The sequence below is a fragment of the Dasypus novemcinctus genome, chromosome 18 (genome assembly GCF_030445035.2).
Source record: "Dasypus novemcinctus isolate mDasNov1 chromosome 18, mDasNov1.1.hap2, whole genome shotgun sequence".
In the NCBI taxonomy this organism is placed as follows: Eukaryota; Metazoa; Chordata; class Mammalia; order Cingulata; family Dasypodidae; genus Dasypus; species Dasypus novemcinctus.
In genome coordinates this window covers 5435416-5450889 of record NC_080690.1, presented here as the reverse complement: position 1 = coordinate 5450889, position 15474 = coordinate 5435416, and the positions used below count along the sequence as shown (strand labels likewise).

At 45.0% G+C, this 15474-nt stretch overlaps 1 protein-coding gene across 6 annotated transcripts in view; it reads left to right on the top strand.

The window, feature by feature from the left end:
* Nucleotides 1–12948, top strand: part of CDH13 (cadherin 13) — a 1112406-nt gene extending 1099458 nt beyond the window's left edge. For all 6 annotated transcript variants that reach the window (XM_058279653.2, XM_058279651.1, XM_071209046.1 and 3 more), the window contains one exon: nucleotides 11418–12948. In XM_058279653.2, the coding sequence (XP_058135636.1) occupies nucleotides 11418–11443 (26 nt within the window). In that variant the 3' untranslated portion in view covers nucleotides 11444–12948. The remainder of the gene's footprint in view (nucleotides 1–11417) is intronic.
* Nucleotides 12949–15474: the final 2526 nt, after the last annotated feature.

Below are 15474 nucleotides of genomic sequence, written 5' to 3'. Positions count from 1 at the left end.
TTCTGGACTCTCTGTTCTGTTCCATTGATCTACAAGTCCATATTTGCACTATTATTACACTATTGATTACTATAGCTTTAAATTAAGTCATGAAACTGAGTTAAAGTCTTCCCACTCAACCCTACTTTTTCAAAGATATTTTAGTTATTATAGGTCCTTTGACTTTCTAAATAAATTTTCCAATCAGCTTGCCAATGTATTCAAAAAGTCTGTTAGGATTTTGATTAGGATTGCAGTGGACCTACAGACCATGCTGGGAGGACTATTATCTTAACAGTATTGAGGCTTCTGATCCATGAAGCTGATCCCTCTCTCCAAGGTCTTCTTTAACTCCACTTTGTAACATTTTATAGTTTTCAGGGTACATGCCTTGCATATCTTTCTTTAAATTTATACTTACATGTTTTGGGTTTTTTTTTAATGTTATTGTAAATGGAGGAATTTTTTATCTTTCATTTTCTAATTGTTTATTGCTAGAACATGGAGATGCAATTTTTTTTGTGTGTGTAGCAACATATATACAACATAACTTCCCATTTTAACCACTCTCATGTAGACAATTTGGTGGTATTAATTATATTCACAATATCATGCTGCCATCACTCATGACCAAACCTTTTTCATCACCACAAGAAGAAACTCTGTACCCATTAAGCAATAAGTCCCCATTCCTTTAACTCCTTCCCCTGCCTTAACCCCTGGTAACCTGTAATCTACTTTCTTTCTCTATAGATTCTGCAACTGAGTTTTGTACATTGACCTTGAATCTGCAATCTTGGTAAATTCACTTATTAGTTCTCATGGATTCTCATGGCTTTTGAATAGATTCTTTTGGGTTTTTTGCCTACAGGATTTGTTTGTAGATAGGACAGTTTTATTTCTTCCATGCATGCCTTTTGTTTCTTTTCCTTGCTTTATGGAACTTGCTAGGACCTCCAACAGAAATGGTGAAAGCAGACATCCTTGTCTTAATAGAAAGCATTGAGTGTTTCAGCAGTGAGTTGACAGCTGTAGGTTTTTGAAGATGCACTTCATCAGACTGAAAAAGTTCTTTTCTAATCCTATTTTTCTGAGAGGTTTTATCATGAAGCAGCATCAAGTTTTGTCATATGCTTTCTCTGTGCCCATTAAAATGATGATCTGGTTTTTTACCTTTATTCTATCAATATGGTGAATTACATTGATTGATAGTTGGCTGTTAAATCAACCTTGTACTGCTGGGATAAAACCTACATGATACATTAATTTTTCTATATTGTCGGTGTCAATTTGCTAACATTTGAGTAAAGACATTTGTGTCTATGTTCTTGCAGAATACCGGCCCTCAATTCTCCTTTCTTGTGATATCTTTCTTTGGTTTTGGTATAAGGGTTATTCCGGCCTCATAAAATGAGTTGGGAAGAGCTGTGCTTCTATTTTATGGAAGAATATTTGTAAAGAGGTTTAGTAGTCAGGTTTGGACACTGTATCTTATGAGAGCCAATGTCAGAGGACAAACTAGTAAGGAATCAGGCCCATTCCATATTAGAAACCATGGAAGGAGCCACTGCTATTTAACAAGAAAGAGACGACAAAGGCAATGGCTGTCCATTGGACATTTTCATTCAGACCCATGGACGGGGGATCGCCATGTTTAACCCACCCCTCTCTCTATCAGCACCTCGACGTGCTGGCCTGGCTGTCCCAGCAAAGTGGGAGAGGACCTGGTCTATTGGCCCCCCCACAGACAACCAGGGGAAATGCCTTGGAGTTAGAGAAGTCATTTCCAAGTCAAATGACCAAGTTTACAATACAGTAAAATGCGTAAAGAAGAAACTGGATCTCTTAAGAAGGGATAAACTCCTTGCCTTTAGAAGTCTACAAGTAGAGAGTCTATATACATCTCTTAGGTATCACCATAAAGAGAATTCCCGTAGCTAAAGGGAGGGCATCATAGATGGCATTCAAATTCCTTTGCAAAGTCTGATGTATGAGCTCTAGTAAGGTTCCACCTCAAACACTCCCTCCCAATGTCCTGGCTACTGGGAACTGTCTTTATCAAACGACCATAGGTAGTCATTGAGGAGGGAAAACAGAATAAATTACTAAGAGCCTTCCCTATAAAAGCCAGCACGTAAATATATACTTTACATGTACTATCTCTTTGTTCTGAATGTTGCCACGTGCATTGAGTATATTTTTTGATACAAGCAAATAATATGCTCCAGTATAAACCTTTACCAAGACATTATGCAACTAAAGAGTTTCAAAATAATTCAAAGCAGCATCCACTGGATCTACTGCAGTGTCAGAAGACAAATTAAGGTGAGGAGTAGGGCTTTCTTCTTTCTTTCTTATTTCTCTACTGATGGCTGACACCTGGACCCCAGCTGCAGCTGAGCTGCATGCAATCCCAAACCTGCAGGAATGAAGCTGGCACTGGGAAAAAGGCTTTGGTCCCAGGAGATTTCCCTATGGCACTTCTGATTTTAAGTATTCTGGCCAGTCAGCAGCCCATGCGGCCTGACGTGGGGCTGAAACAGGCTCACCAATCCTCAGCAAGAGCTCTAGCAAAAGAGTGGTCCCAGGGCCCGGGCAGGCAGCAGCCCTGGTTTCCCCACCCTGCGGGACGTACCAAGGGTCTCGGGGAAGGGCAGGTGGTTGCTGAATGGAGAGATGTCTCATCAGCACCGACAGACCCTGAAAAAGCACCAAGTCTGGGCAAAGGCCCCTTTAAAGTGGTGGGCCACGTGGTGGACCAAGACAGTTGACCTCTGAGTGCTTCCTACCTGCCAGGCACCTGTGAAGCTACGAGCATGACAGAAATGACACAGATTGCCCACAGGCTCAACTCAGCAGCCCCAAGAGGTAGGGTCATTTGCCCTGTGGTCTAAATGGGTTTAAACAGCTGCAAGCAGGGAGTGGTGGGTTCCTAACGGGGGTTTAGGCCCCCAAACCTTTTTGTCACCTTTTTTTCAATGACCAAAATTAAAGTTTTAAATTATTGGTACCATAGTGAGAAATATTTTAAAGTAAGTGATGCCATTTTATATGTTAGAGTCTTTCTCTGTAAAAGGTAGATCTGCAGGATATAATTCTGCAGAGCCCAGTAACCAGATCTTAAGGCAACAGGAGCAGGGAAGAGGACTTGGCCCAGTGGTTAGGGCGTCCGTCTCCCACATGGGAGGTCCGCGGTTCAAACCCCGGGCCTCCTTGACCCGTGTGGAGCTGGCCCATGCGCAGTGCTGACGCTCGCAAGGAGTGCCCTGCCATGCAGGGGTGTCCCCCGTGTAGGGGAGCCCCATGTGCAAGGACTGCGCCCCGTAATGAAAACCACCCAGCGCAAAAGAAAGTGCAGCCTGCCCAGGAATGGCGCCTCACACACAGAGAGCTGACACAACAAGATGACGCAACAAAAAGAAACACAGATTCCTAGTACCGCTGACAACAACAGAAGCGGACGAAGAAGACAACGCAGCAAATAGACACAGAGAACAGACAACCGGGGCAGGGGGAAATAAATAAATAAATAAATCTTTTTTAAGGAAAAGGGGTGGGGGGATGAGATGATCCAATCCTATTAAAAAAAAAAAAAAAAAGGGCAACAGGAGCAGACGCCAGGAAGGACCCAGCCGGATAAAGAAATTCACACGCGCTCGGACGTCTCTAACTGCAGAAGAATTTCCCTGTCCAGGGGTGTAAAGGTCCCCGAGTGCAGAAAACAACAAACGCCCCCGAATTCGTCTCTTAATCATTTCGATGGTCCTTTCGGTTGAAACAGCCTTAACCCTGAACCTTAATCTCCTCCTGGTTCTGTTATCCTTCAGAGTCGTGTTACCAAGACTGTTGGTCTCGCATTTGGGGAAACTGCTGTACGTTTTGCAGATGGCAGGGTCAATGTCGAGGGCTGACAGAGAGAGGGGCGGGTTACACGTGACGACCCCCATCCATGGGTCGGAATGAAAATGTCCAAGCTTCGCAGAGGAACCCATTTTAGCCCTGGCTATCGGCTTACTCGGAACGAGCTGCACTTCCACTCTCGGCCGACCTTCACCATCTTTATTTCTTTGATTGTAACGCAAGGCTTGGTGGTGCCCTTCGCAAACAGCAGCCGTAAGAATTAAACAGAAAGGGCGGAAAACCATGCTGTTTCCACCCATCACCGTCAGGCAGCGTGAAGGCCCTGCCGCTGCTGTGCCACCTCAACAGGCCTGTGGCCCTGGTGACCTCCAAAAACTTTGTTTTAGTGGTGCCCAGTAAACAAAGAATAAACATACTTAGATCCAGAGGCGCAAGCAGGGGAGAACGGAAACGGGAAGCAGAGGAAGCTGGGAAGAAAACGGGACCCTGAGGGCTGCGCCCAGCAGCAGGGGGAGGCCACCCAAGAAGGGGGCCCTGGCACCCACCTGCAACTCACACTCGCGCTGCTCCCAAAGCAGGATCCCAGACCAGCAATCAGTGACACCTGGGAAGCTGGTAGACATGCAAATTCCAGGCTCTACCCCAGCCCTTCCGAATCAGACCTCTGGGAGGTGGGCCTGGCAGGCTGGCCCCCTGCCCTCCCCCACCTGCCCTCCCGGGGATTCCCAGGCCTGGGTGTTTGGGAGCAGGCTTCCCCAGCCAGGGCAGCACTCACCTGCAATGCTCGTCTTGCCGGTGCCCCTTGGCTAACTAATGTCACCATTCAACCAGCAAGCAAGACCTTTGGCAAGCTGTTAGAATAACAGGGAGCAGAATGCTGGAGACACCAGCTGTTCAGTTTTGGTGGCTCCTGGGAACATTCAGGAGAAGTACTTCAATAGCGATGCTAGGATTTCTAATGGCTCCCTGGTCCGGCGACCCCCGCACAATCATTTTTCCAGTTAAGCCAAATAACGAGCTACTTTTTTTTATAATTCCTAGAGAAAAGCTCTCTGCCACTCTTTTCTGCTTTGGGTATTAAACATTTTCTCTCTTCTCTCATTTTCACTGTTTATCTTCTATTTTTAAATCCTCATTTGTAGAGGAAGAAACTGAGGCCCAGAGTAGACAAATAACTTTCTCCTGATTCCAAAGCTCCCAAGTCCCAGATGGGGTCTGGAGATCAACTGACTCCCAACTCAGTGGCATGCTCCTGAACTTGCCCCTACAGTCTCTTGAAGACTTAAAAATTCACGTTTCCCCTTAACAATTGACTTTAAAATGCCCATAAGGAACCTTCCTCCCAAGCCTGAAGCCTGCGTTCCCCTAATGCCAGGGGGCTCTGAGGGTCCAGGCAAGCTGGCTGGGGTCCCTGGGATTGGCTCTGTAGCTTCTCCTCCTTGCACAGCTCTCTTACTCATTTCAGCACAAGATGCAAAATGCTGAATTTAAGGCTTCCAAGCATTTGCTGGCACAACTCCTGTAACAAGAGATTATCTTCAGACATGCATCATCACCACGTGTCTCATCTCACCAAAGCAGCTGGCTTGCCCCATCAAAGGATGGCGCATCATTCCCACACACAAGAGGGAAGTGCATTTATGTGGCAAAAAGCAGCCCGACCTTAGGGCATCCAGTGCAGTGCCCAGGACCACAAGGAAACTGTTTCCCAAGGAAGAGGGGACATTTGTATCCATGTAAACAGGGGAATTCCTAGGGCTATGGTGCATGCCCAAGAAAAGACACCTGTGTAGGAAGGAGCTGAGGGAGGGCCCTGCCCTTTGGCCTGGAGCTACTCTCTAGACTCATTGTTTGGCTAAGCCCTGAAGGAGAGCACTCACACAGTCTATCTGCAAAGACTGGAAAAGGGGTTTTCTTTTTTCCTTCTTCATTTTTATATTTTTGTTGGCACCTGGCATTCAAGAGAAGCTGTTATAGCCCTACCTGGACACAATCTTAAGGAACAGATACCTCAGATTCTAGGTTCCAGTGATGGCACATTAAAATAGCAAATGTCCAGGTTTCAACAAAAGGTTACAAAACATGCAAAGAAACAGGAAGTGATGGCCCAGGCAAAGGAGAAGATTAAGATTAAAGCATTAGAAACCATCAATGAGGAGGATCAGAATATGCTCAGAGAGCTAAAGGAAAACATGGACAAAGAACCAAAAAAAATCAGGAAAATGATAATGAGCACAAAGAGTAACAAATTAAAAATTCCCTAGAGGGTCCACAGGATGGAGGAATAGAGTATGGATTAGAGTGGACTTACTGATATTCTACTATGGAACTATTGTGATTAGTAATGGAAGAAATTGTAGCATTGATGTAGAGAAAGTGGCCACAGTAGCTGCTGAGAGTAGGGAAAGGGAAGAAGAGATATGATGTGGGGGCATTTTCAGGACTTGGAGTTGTCCTGGGTGGTACTGCAGGGACAGATGCTGGACATCGTATGTCCTGCCATGGCCCACTGGGTGGACTGGGGGAGAGTGTAAGCTACAGTGTAAACCACTATCCATGTGGTGCAGCAGTGCTCCAAAATGTGTTCACCAAATGCAATGAAAGAGGTTGTTGATGTGGGAGGAGTGGGGTGAGGGGGGTGGGGGGTGTATGGGGACCTCTTATATTTTTCAAATGTAACATTTTTTTAAAAATAGAGAAAATAAAATGAAAAAAAATAATTCCCTAGAGGAGTTCAAACAGCACATCAAAGCCAGCAGAAGAAAGAATCAGGGAACTTAGAGATAAAAACAGTTGAAATCATACATTCTGAGAAGCGAAAAGAATGAAGAAAAGTGAACAGAACCTGAGGAACTGAAAGAACACTGCCAAGCATACCAATTGAGGAGTCCCAGGAGAAAAACGAGACAAAGGGGCAGAGGGAATATTCACAGAAATAATAGCTGAAAACTTTCCAAATCGTTAGACATATATAATCTCCAAGAGGCTCACTTCAAACAGGGTAAACCTAAATATACTTACACTGCACCACGTTATAATCAAATTGTCAAATGCCAAAGATAGAGAATTCTGGGGAAGCAGATGTAGCTCAATTGGTTGAGCACCTGCTTCTCATGTACAAGGTCCCAGGTTTGATCCCCAGTACCTCCTAAAAAACAAAAAAAAACAAGCAAATAAATGAAAAATGAAAAAACCAGCTCTCATTGGGGAGCAGATGTAGCTCAGTGGTTGAGTGCCTGCTTCCCACGTACAAAGTCCTGGGTTCAATCCCTGGTCCCTCCAAAAAAAGAGAATTCTGAAAACCACAAGAAAGAAGCAATGTGTCACATACGAGGGAGCCTCAATAAGATGAAGTGCCAGTTTTTCATCAGAAACCATTCAGGCAAGAGAAGAGTGAGATGGTCTATTTAAAGTGCTGAAAGCCAAAAAAGTTGTTAACCAAGAATTCTGTATCCAGCAAAACTGTCTTTCAGAAATTAGGAATTAAGACATTCTCAGATAAACAAAAGCAGAGGGGCTTCATCACACTAGACTAGCGCTACAAGAGATGCTAAAGGGAGTTCTGCAAGTTGAAAGAAAGGACAAGAGACCACAGATGAAAAGGACATAAAGAACTGAAGACCTCTGGTGAGGGTAACCAGGGTAAACAGAGTGTCAGCACTCTTTCACTTTTGATTTGTTACTCTACTTTTTACTTCCTACGGAATCTAAAAGGCAAATGCATAAAAAATGAAATAAGAAATTGGCAATTTTGGACTCATCATGAAAAACCATGTAACTTCTAGCACGAACTACATAAAGGTGGGGGATGGGTGGGGTATAGGAGTTACTGCATACCAGGTGTAGGGTTTCTGCTTGGGGAGATGGGGAAGTGTTAGTAGTAGAAGGTGTGGATGTGACCAAGCACATTTGAATGGTCTGCCTGGGAGTGCGTGAGACGGGAAAGTTTATGTTGCATATATGTGCCCACAGTTTTGTGTGTGTGTTTTTTAAAGCAACTAAAGAGACAATGACAAACGATTGATAGAATGAAATGGAAAATGTGACAAAATGTTAAAATTGGTGGATCTGAGCATCTGGGGGAAGGGGTATGTTGGAGTTCTCTGTATGGGGTTTGTATTATTTTTGTAACTGGTCTGTAAGTTCGAAAGTATTTCAAATAAAAAGAAAAAAGGAAGAGTAAGCCCAACCCTCCCCTTCTATTTTCTGAGATAACAGAAAGGAGAAAACCTCTCTCTCTAAACTCCGTCCTGGTTTTGCTAACTTACTCAAATGCAATTACGCATTTCTTTATTGCATAATTTACTTAAATCATTTCATTAGAATTATTAATTTGAGCATTGTGTGATTTATTTCAATTATGCCATACTGTTAAATAATGCAACGGTATTTCATATGCATATATTTATTTATATTTAATAAATATATACCGAAAGCCTAATATGTAGCAGCCACTGCTCTCTGGGCCCTGGAAATGGAAACAATAAAAATAGCACAGAAGGAAGATAGCCAGGCAGACAAACACAGGACCATGTGATAAACACTGAAGGGGACAGTGGTCCAGGCAGGGCACAGCACAGGTCTGCCTGGGACAGTAGATGAAGGTTTTGCAGGAACAGGAAAGTTTCAGCATGAAGGAGGAGGAGGAGGCTGTAGGGCTAAGACTGCAAATGTTAAAGACGCTGGAAAACCCTAAGGTTCCTAAATATCAGGAAAAATGAATTCTTTGGGTTTTGGAATCAGAAAGTGCTGGTCCAAGCCTTGAACTGCCTCTCTGCCTGCACTAAACGGTTCATGGGCCCAGATTACACCTGCCAGGTAGACACGACAGTCCCCCACGTACAGCTGAGAACCGAGGCTCAGGCCCGTTAGCAGCCTGCCAAGGTGACCGGGCTCAGGTTTTTCATATTAGGGTCTCCAGGTAAAATGGAGATCCTAATAGGACTCATCCACGTGTTACTGTAAGGATTGAATTTGATAAGAAAATTGCTCAGTGTTAGATATTACTGATTTATAGTTCTTCCACATCGTAAGTGCAATAATTTCTAAAGGTTTGAGCCTCTGCTTAGCACTTCATATTGGCAAAGACTTCCATGATATTTTGGCCCCAATATAATGGGGTTGGTTAATATTTTCTCCATTTTACAGAAGTAAATTTCCTTTCAGAGGTGTTGTATCACATTAAAGCCGAAAGCGTTGTGGTAGAGCTGCGGAAGGTATTCTGTGATTGCCAATCCCCTGTCCAGACCAGTGGTTCTCAACCAGGGGACAGTCTGCCCCCAGGGGAGAGCCGGCACCGTCCAGAGACGTTAACTGTCCTGACTGGGACGGTGCTACCTTTGGCATCTAGTGGGCAGGGGCCAGCGATGCTGCTAAACCCTGCCCAGGGCACAGTCCTCCCAACAAGGGATGATCTGGCCCAAATGTCAACAGTGTCACAGGTGACACTTTGCTCTGGACTCTAGCCCAGTCTCACACAGCAAGGAGAAAGGGAACCATCCCCACGATGCAAATGGCCTTTCACCGTTTTACAAACAAAATGGGAGTCTTTACCCAACCTCAAAGAATCTTACAACAGTCGTCCGAATCTGCTTCTCCAAAGATAACCCATAGTTTACAGCTGTCTTGTAACTGGGCTACAAATGAGACCCAGTCCCTGTCAAAATGAAGGGGCTGCATCCATGTCGGAAGCTCTGAGCAGAAGGGACCCTCACTTCTCCAGGCACTTCTGGATAACAGCAAGACTGCCTTAGCCGTAGGAGCAGAGACAAGTCAGATGAACACACACATATCACTCATCCTTGTTCCTTCTTTTTTTTAAAAAAAAAAAAGTATTTATTCCCCCACCCCCTCTGCCATTGGCTGTTCTCTGTGTCCATTTGCTGCACATTCCATGTCCGCCTGTATTCTCATCAGGAGGCCCTGGAGATCTGTGTCTCTTTTTGTTGTGTCATCTTGCTGCGTCAGCTCTCTGTGTGTGGCACCATTCCTGGGTGGGCTGCGGTTTCACGCGGGGCGGCTCTCCCTGCGCAGGGGCCGCTCCTTGCACAGGGGGCACCCTTACACGGGGGCATCCCTGCATGGGCCGGCACTCCTTGTGCGCAGCAGTACTGCACATGGGCCAGCTTACCACAGGAGCCAGCAGACCCTGGGTATCAAACCTTGGACCTCCTGTATGGTAGGCAGATGCTCCATCAGTTGAGCCACATCCGCTTCACTGTTCCTTCTCTTGATGGAGCCAGACTCTCCAATCACAGAAGCCCACAGGTGACGTTGAGCTTTGGCAACTGTAACCAGAGATGTGTGCGTTAACTAGACCCCCTCTGAAATCCTGGTCCAGCACTGTAACTCGGCACTCCTCTAGGGCAAAAAGAGTCTGCGAAGAGTAAGGGAGCAAACAGATGCTTCATCTTGAAAGTGCATCCCAGAGACAGCATCTCGTCAGAGCACCACGGGGGTTAAGTCACGGCTCCAGGGTGGGGCCTCAGAGGAGGCTTGAAGGAAGACACTGAGCAGGAACCAGGAGTGGGCTCTCACCTGCAGCCCACTCTGGTGTCACTTGCCATGAACTTGTCCACCTGAGGGAGGTGTTCTTGGAGTCCACGCCTCTGCCCCATGCTGCTTGTTTCCTTTGTGGACACGGAGCTGCCCGTGTGCGGTGGGCCGAATAAGGGCCCCAAAGATGTCCTTGTCCTAACCCCTGCTGCCTGGAAATATGTTGCCTGACATGGCAAGGGGACTTTGCAGGTGTGGCTAAAGATCTTGAGATGGGGAGATTCTCCTGGATTATCCAGCTGGGCCCAATGGAATTTCAAGTGTTCTTTTAAGAGGGGAGCAAGAGAGAAGAAGTCCAGGTGACCATGAAGCAGAGGAAAGTGGAATGAGAGTGTGAGGATGCTACGCTGCTGGCTCTGAAGATGGAGTGATGGGCCACAAGAGAAGGAATGCTGGCAACCTCCAGAAGCTGGAAAAGACAAGGAAGCAGATTCTCTAGAAGGAACCAGCCCTGCCAACACGTTCATAAAACCTGTAAGTCATTTGGGACTTCTGACCCCTGGGTCAAAAGTCTTTATGTAAAAGAATAAATCAGTGCTGTTTTAAGTCCCTAAATTTGTGATCATTTGTTATAGCAGCAACCAGAAACTAATAAACCATGTCTCAAGAGCACCAGTAACTATTCTTGCTTTCCTCTGCGACCAAAAAAAAAAAAAAGAAAAACATACACGGGGCAATCATCAATCTCTAAGTTACAAAGTCAACCTGCTCATAAAATAACCAAGCTGATGTACAAGACATAGGCCTCTGGAGTAGCAGCAGAAATAGCTGCTACTGATCTGAGATGAGATGTTTTGCATCTGAAGTGATCATTAGCATTTTAGGAGAAGCTTTTCCTAAGATCTAAGCCAGGAGAGTTATTCATTGTCTTCAAATATTATGCTTTTAAAAAACTTCCAAGGTAGAGCAATGTTTATAAATGTGTTGATTACAGCTTGTCAGTCATTTATCTAGTGTTTAGCTACGTTGTTTTCAATCAGGTTGTGTTATTCCTGACTTAACTTTGAATTTTTTCCATTCAGGTCTGGGAGAACTCCTTGACATCTGAAGCTTTACTACCAAGTTTCCATAGCAACAGGAAAAAGAAAGAAAAAATCCAAATCTGAAGACTGCAGTTTACAGTTATCGAATTTCACAACTAGGCCTCAATTGTTCCAGATTTTCATTTTCTTTGCAATTTCACTTAGTCTGTACTTCACCAGTTTTGACAGCATCTTCCTTTATCCTTTAATTAATGGGATCCTCTGGATTTTCCCTGAATGTTTAAAGCTCATGACGTGTAACTTGACCTTCTGGAAGCAGGAACCATGACTACTTTTTCTGATGTGTTGACATGTGGCTAGTCAGTGTTGCACACATTCAGCTGTGTCTGTGGGTCAGTGCTTGCATATGTAGGAGTATCTGTATGTGTATATACACAGTATTTATATAGAGAGACTATACAGGAGAAGCCTACCTTTGATATGTCATTCTTCCTTACGAGGTTAAAGAAGGGACAGAGGCTAAGACAGCTGAATCTCTCAGCACTAGCACAGGCACAGGGCTGACCCTTCCACACCGAGGCTGCTTGCTCCCACATCCCATTCAGTCCAAACACTGGCACCGCTAGCCAGGCCCACAGACGGGAGCAGAGAAAGAAGTCATTTCCGGTTAGTTTGGGGAGTTCTACAGCCAAGTTCACTGCCATCCCATGCCCTGATCCTGAGCAGAGGTGGCGGGGAGCAGAGCAGAAAATGTTAGCCGTCAAATGCCAGAAAAAGGGTTGAAATATTCTTTCATGGGCATCCACCTGCGCTTGTACGTGTTCTGAGTCCACAAGTCCCACTGGGGACCACGGGGCAAGGGTCACGGGGAGAATCTCCCCCTCCTCGGTATTTGCAGATGTCACCCTGGAGGTCACAGACATAGGAAGAAGTCAACAGCTACCATCTAGTATACACACAACTACCCACATGTACAGACAGACATTTATGCACATACGCACCGTTTGTTTCATAGACCCATGCATAAACTAGAGTAAATACAGGTAGTTTTAAAAGTAACCTTTTGTGTGAATTGACTACCGTTGTTTGCAAACCTGAAAATAAAAGATGTTCGCTATGTATGAAAATTGATTTTATTCTGTGAGCATGTGAAAGTAAGAGGAAAGTTAGTGCTTGTCCTAAAATGACCTTCTTGTTGATAAACTGTAAATGAACCATCAAAGCTCACACCAAATTTTTATATCAAACAAAACTAATGACAGCCTGTGGCTTTTTATTAGAGCTCGCCACGAACTAGGGTAAGTGTCTTAGCATATTTTAATGCAGTTGCTTACTAAAGGTTTTAACCACACATGCGCACACACGCTTCCTTATGCAATCTCCGTTTGCACCTGTGCTTTTCAGTTAGCCTTCTGTAGCGAGTAGAAGTCATATGTTGTCTTTATCGTAGTGAAATTATGCAGGTAGAGTTCCCTATATTGTATTTGTTTCAATAGTAAATCTTTTTGGAAACCTACAGAATGCAGAGATTTTTTTTTTCCATAAAATAAATGGGTATTGGTGGTCACAACTGCTGGACAGTAGGCTTTCTCTGATTTCTATGCTGTGTCTGGTGTCGCTGATGCTGGGTCTTGCCTGAATGCAAAGTCGCCTTTTGGAATGACTGTTTGGGGTCCCCAGGCCATCTCCTGTTGGGTGAGTGAGTCTCCAAAGCCAGAAGCACCAGCGCACAGCAGGGGCAGCCCACGGGTCCTGCCCATCCTTGTGATACAAACCGAGCATATCACAGCCGTCTGGGGAGGGGGCTGGCATTCAAGGACGAGGGAGCATCTCAGTTTGATCATGGCATCAGCAGAGTCACAACGATGGTTCGACAGTCCCAACACGTGGGTATTTTTCTCTGGACCGGGACCTGTTGTCTTGGACCGGGCAGGACCCTTCGCACATGGGCCCCGGCTGTCAGTACTTTATCTAGTGACTGCACACTCAAACTCAGTTCCCAAGCCCCTGCTCAGCTGCCTTTACATGTCCCACCACGTGCCTTCCAGGGGCACCGGGCTCCCCTCCTCCTGCGAGACAGGGAGAGGACGCCCACCCCTGCACAGTGAGCCGTCCTCAGCCGCCAGGGGTCCGAGCCTGACTCAAGCGAGCCTTCCACCAGGAACTCGAGCCAACTCTAGGGAGAAATACAGATGCTGGGAGACGCAGGCACTTACAGAAGGAAGTGCAAGAGGGCCTTCACTCTCAAGCTCCTGGGTAGTTTGCAAATCAAGCCTCTGGCTTAGCGTGGTGCAGAACACAAAAAAATGAGTCAAGTGCATACTTCATTAATAACAGACTATGCCTCAACTTTCACTTACTTAAGTATATGTCCTGTCTCCAGCGCTCTCATCAGGAGAGAGGTCCTTCTGTCATGCTGTTCTTGCTCATCCTTTCCCAAACAGCCCTGTCCTTAGAAGTCAAGGTGGTAGCATTTCCTGAAGCACAGGATGTTTTTTAATTGACTAGAATGCAAGCAAGTACACTGAATATAAGGAAAAGGAGAACCAAAATGTTAATTATTAGCGAAGTACTTTGTCTTAGTCCAACTTATTAAAATAAAAGTCAGGTAAAAGCCAGCAATTGCTTTTCCCAATTACTGAACACTGACGGAGGATTTTTATTTCCATGAGGTGAGTAGTCACACCTTCTTCACTTTTTAATAATACATGAGCCACCTTAGCTGATTAAATTTCCTCCCTATTTTATATATGTTAATTATTTCAGATAATTTGCTGCAGCAGAAAACACGCAAACATTTTCTCATTTTGATGAAAGCTGCCTTCTACACTCCCCACCCCCCTCTCCAGGTGAACATCAGCTAGGCAGACACAGCTCTGCTTCTTGGCCAACACCTGCAAATCTGAACATAAAATAAATCCAGCTATATTTCATTAGAGGAATCAAATAAGAGGTTGATTCTTGAAGCGCGTCCTTAGAAATTCTAATAAGTCACCCCAGTTTCAAAATGTCATTTTAAAGAGTCCAATGAATGGAATAACCATCCACTGCCAATCTCGTGAAGTTGATCAAATTGCATTTTATCCAATGCGGCTCGAGCAATTGAGCACCCACCTCCCACACGGGAAGTCCTGGGTCAGTTACCAGTGCCTCCTGAAATAAATAAATAAATAAGCAAAACAAATGAAAAAACCAACTCAGGGAAGCTGATGTGGCTTAGTGGCTGAGTACCAGCTTCCCACATAAGAAGTCCTGGTTTCAATCCCATGCCCCTAGTATTGCAAAAAAAAATTGCATTATATACCGGGTCTTGATCTGAAGCTGTGGCAGCTAAAAGAATTCCTAACGAAGCTATATTTGATACTGTGTTTAGGGCAACTAGATCCATGCATGGACTACTCAGGTGATTCTGAGAAAAACAGCCTACAATTCTCCCAGGTATACATGTGAACACAGCACAAGAAGGTGGCTGAAAAACTAATCATAATGTCATACGTATGGATAGCTTAGTACATGTTTGCACCGTACAGTCTCTCTATATATACTGACTCATTGTATCCTTACAACAATCCTACAAGGCAACTGCCATTATCTTCTCCAATTTATAGATAGGGAAAGCTGAGGCTCAGAAAAGTCAAAGCGCTTGCCCAAAGTAAGCGGCCACATCCGCACCAAAACCCAGGCAGCTCGGCCCCGGGCTGGCTCTAGTTCTCCCCACAAGAGCACACAACCAGATGATGCCTCAACTGCCATCAGAAAGCCCAGCCTGAGGCCAGAATTAGCATGGCTGACCCAGACCCTCTTCTGTGTCTTAATTCTTAATTCTTAAAGCTTTCTGATAAGAACTGGTAACTCTATGCTAAATTAATTTTGAAAACTTAGAATATTTCCCTGTATAAGATACCATAATGTTCTTGACACAGCATTTCCCCCTTCCCTTCCATGCCTTGCTAGCAGGTGCCTGAAGGGCATCTGTTGGATCAGAAGTTTTGGTTATCTCAGGTACATCCATGTCCTGCCAGGCATTCTTCCACTGCCAGACCAATTGAGGCAGGGCAAGCCAGGGGAAGATGGCACGGGGTCTCCAAGAGCTGGC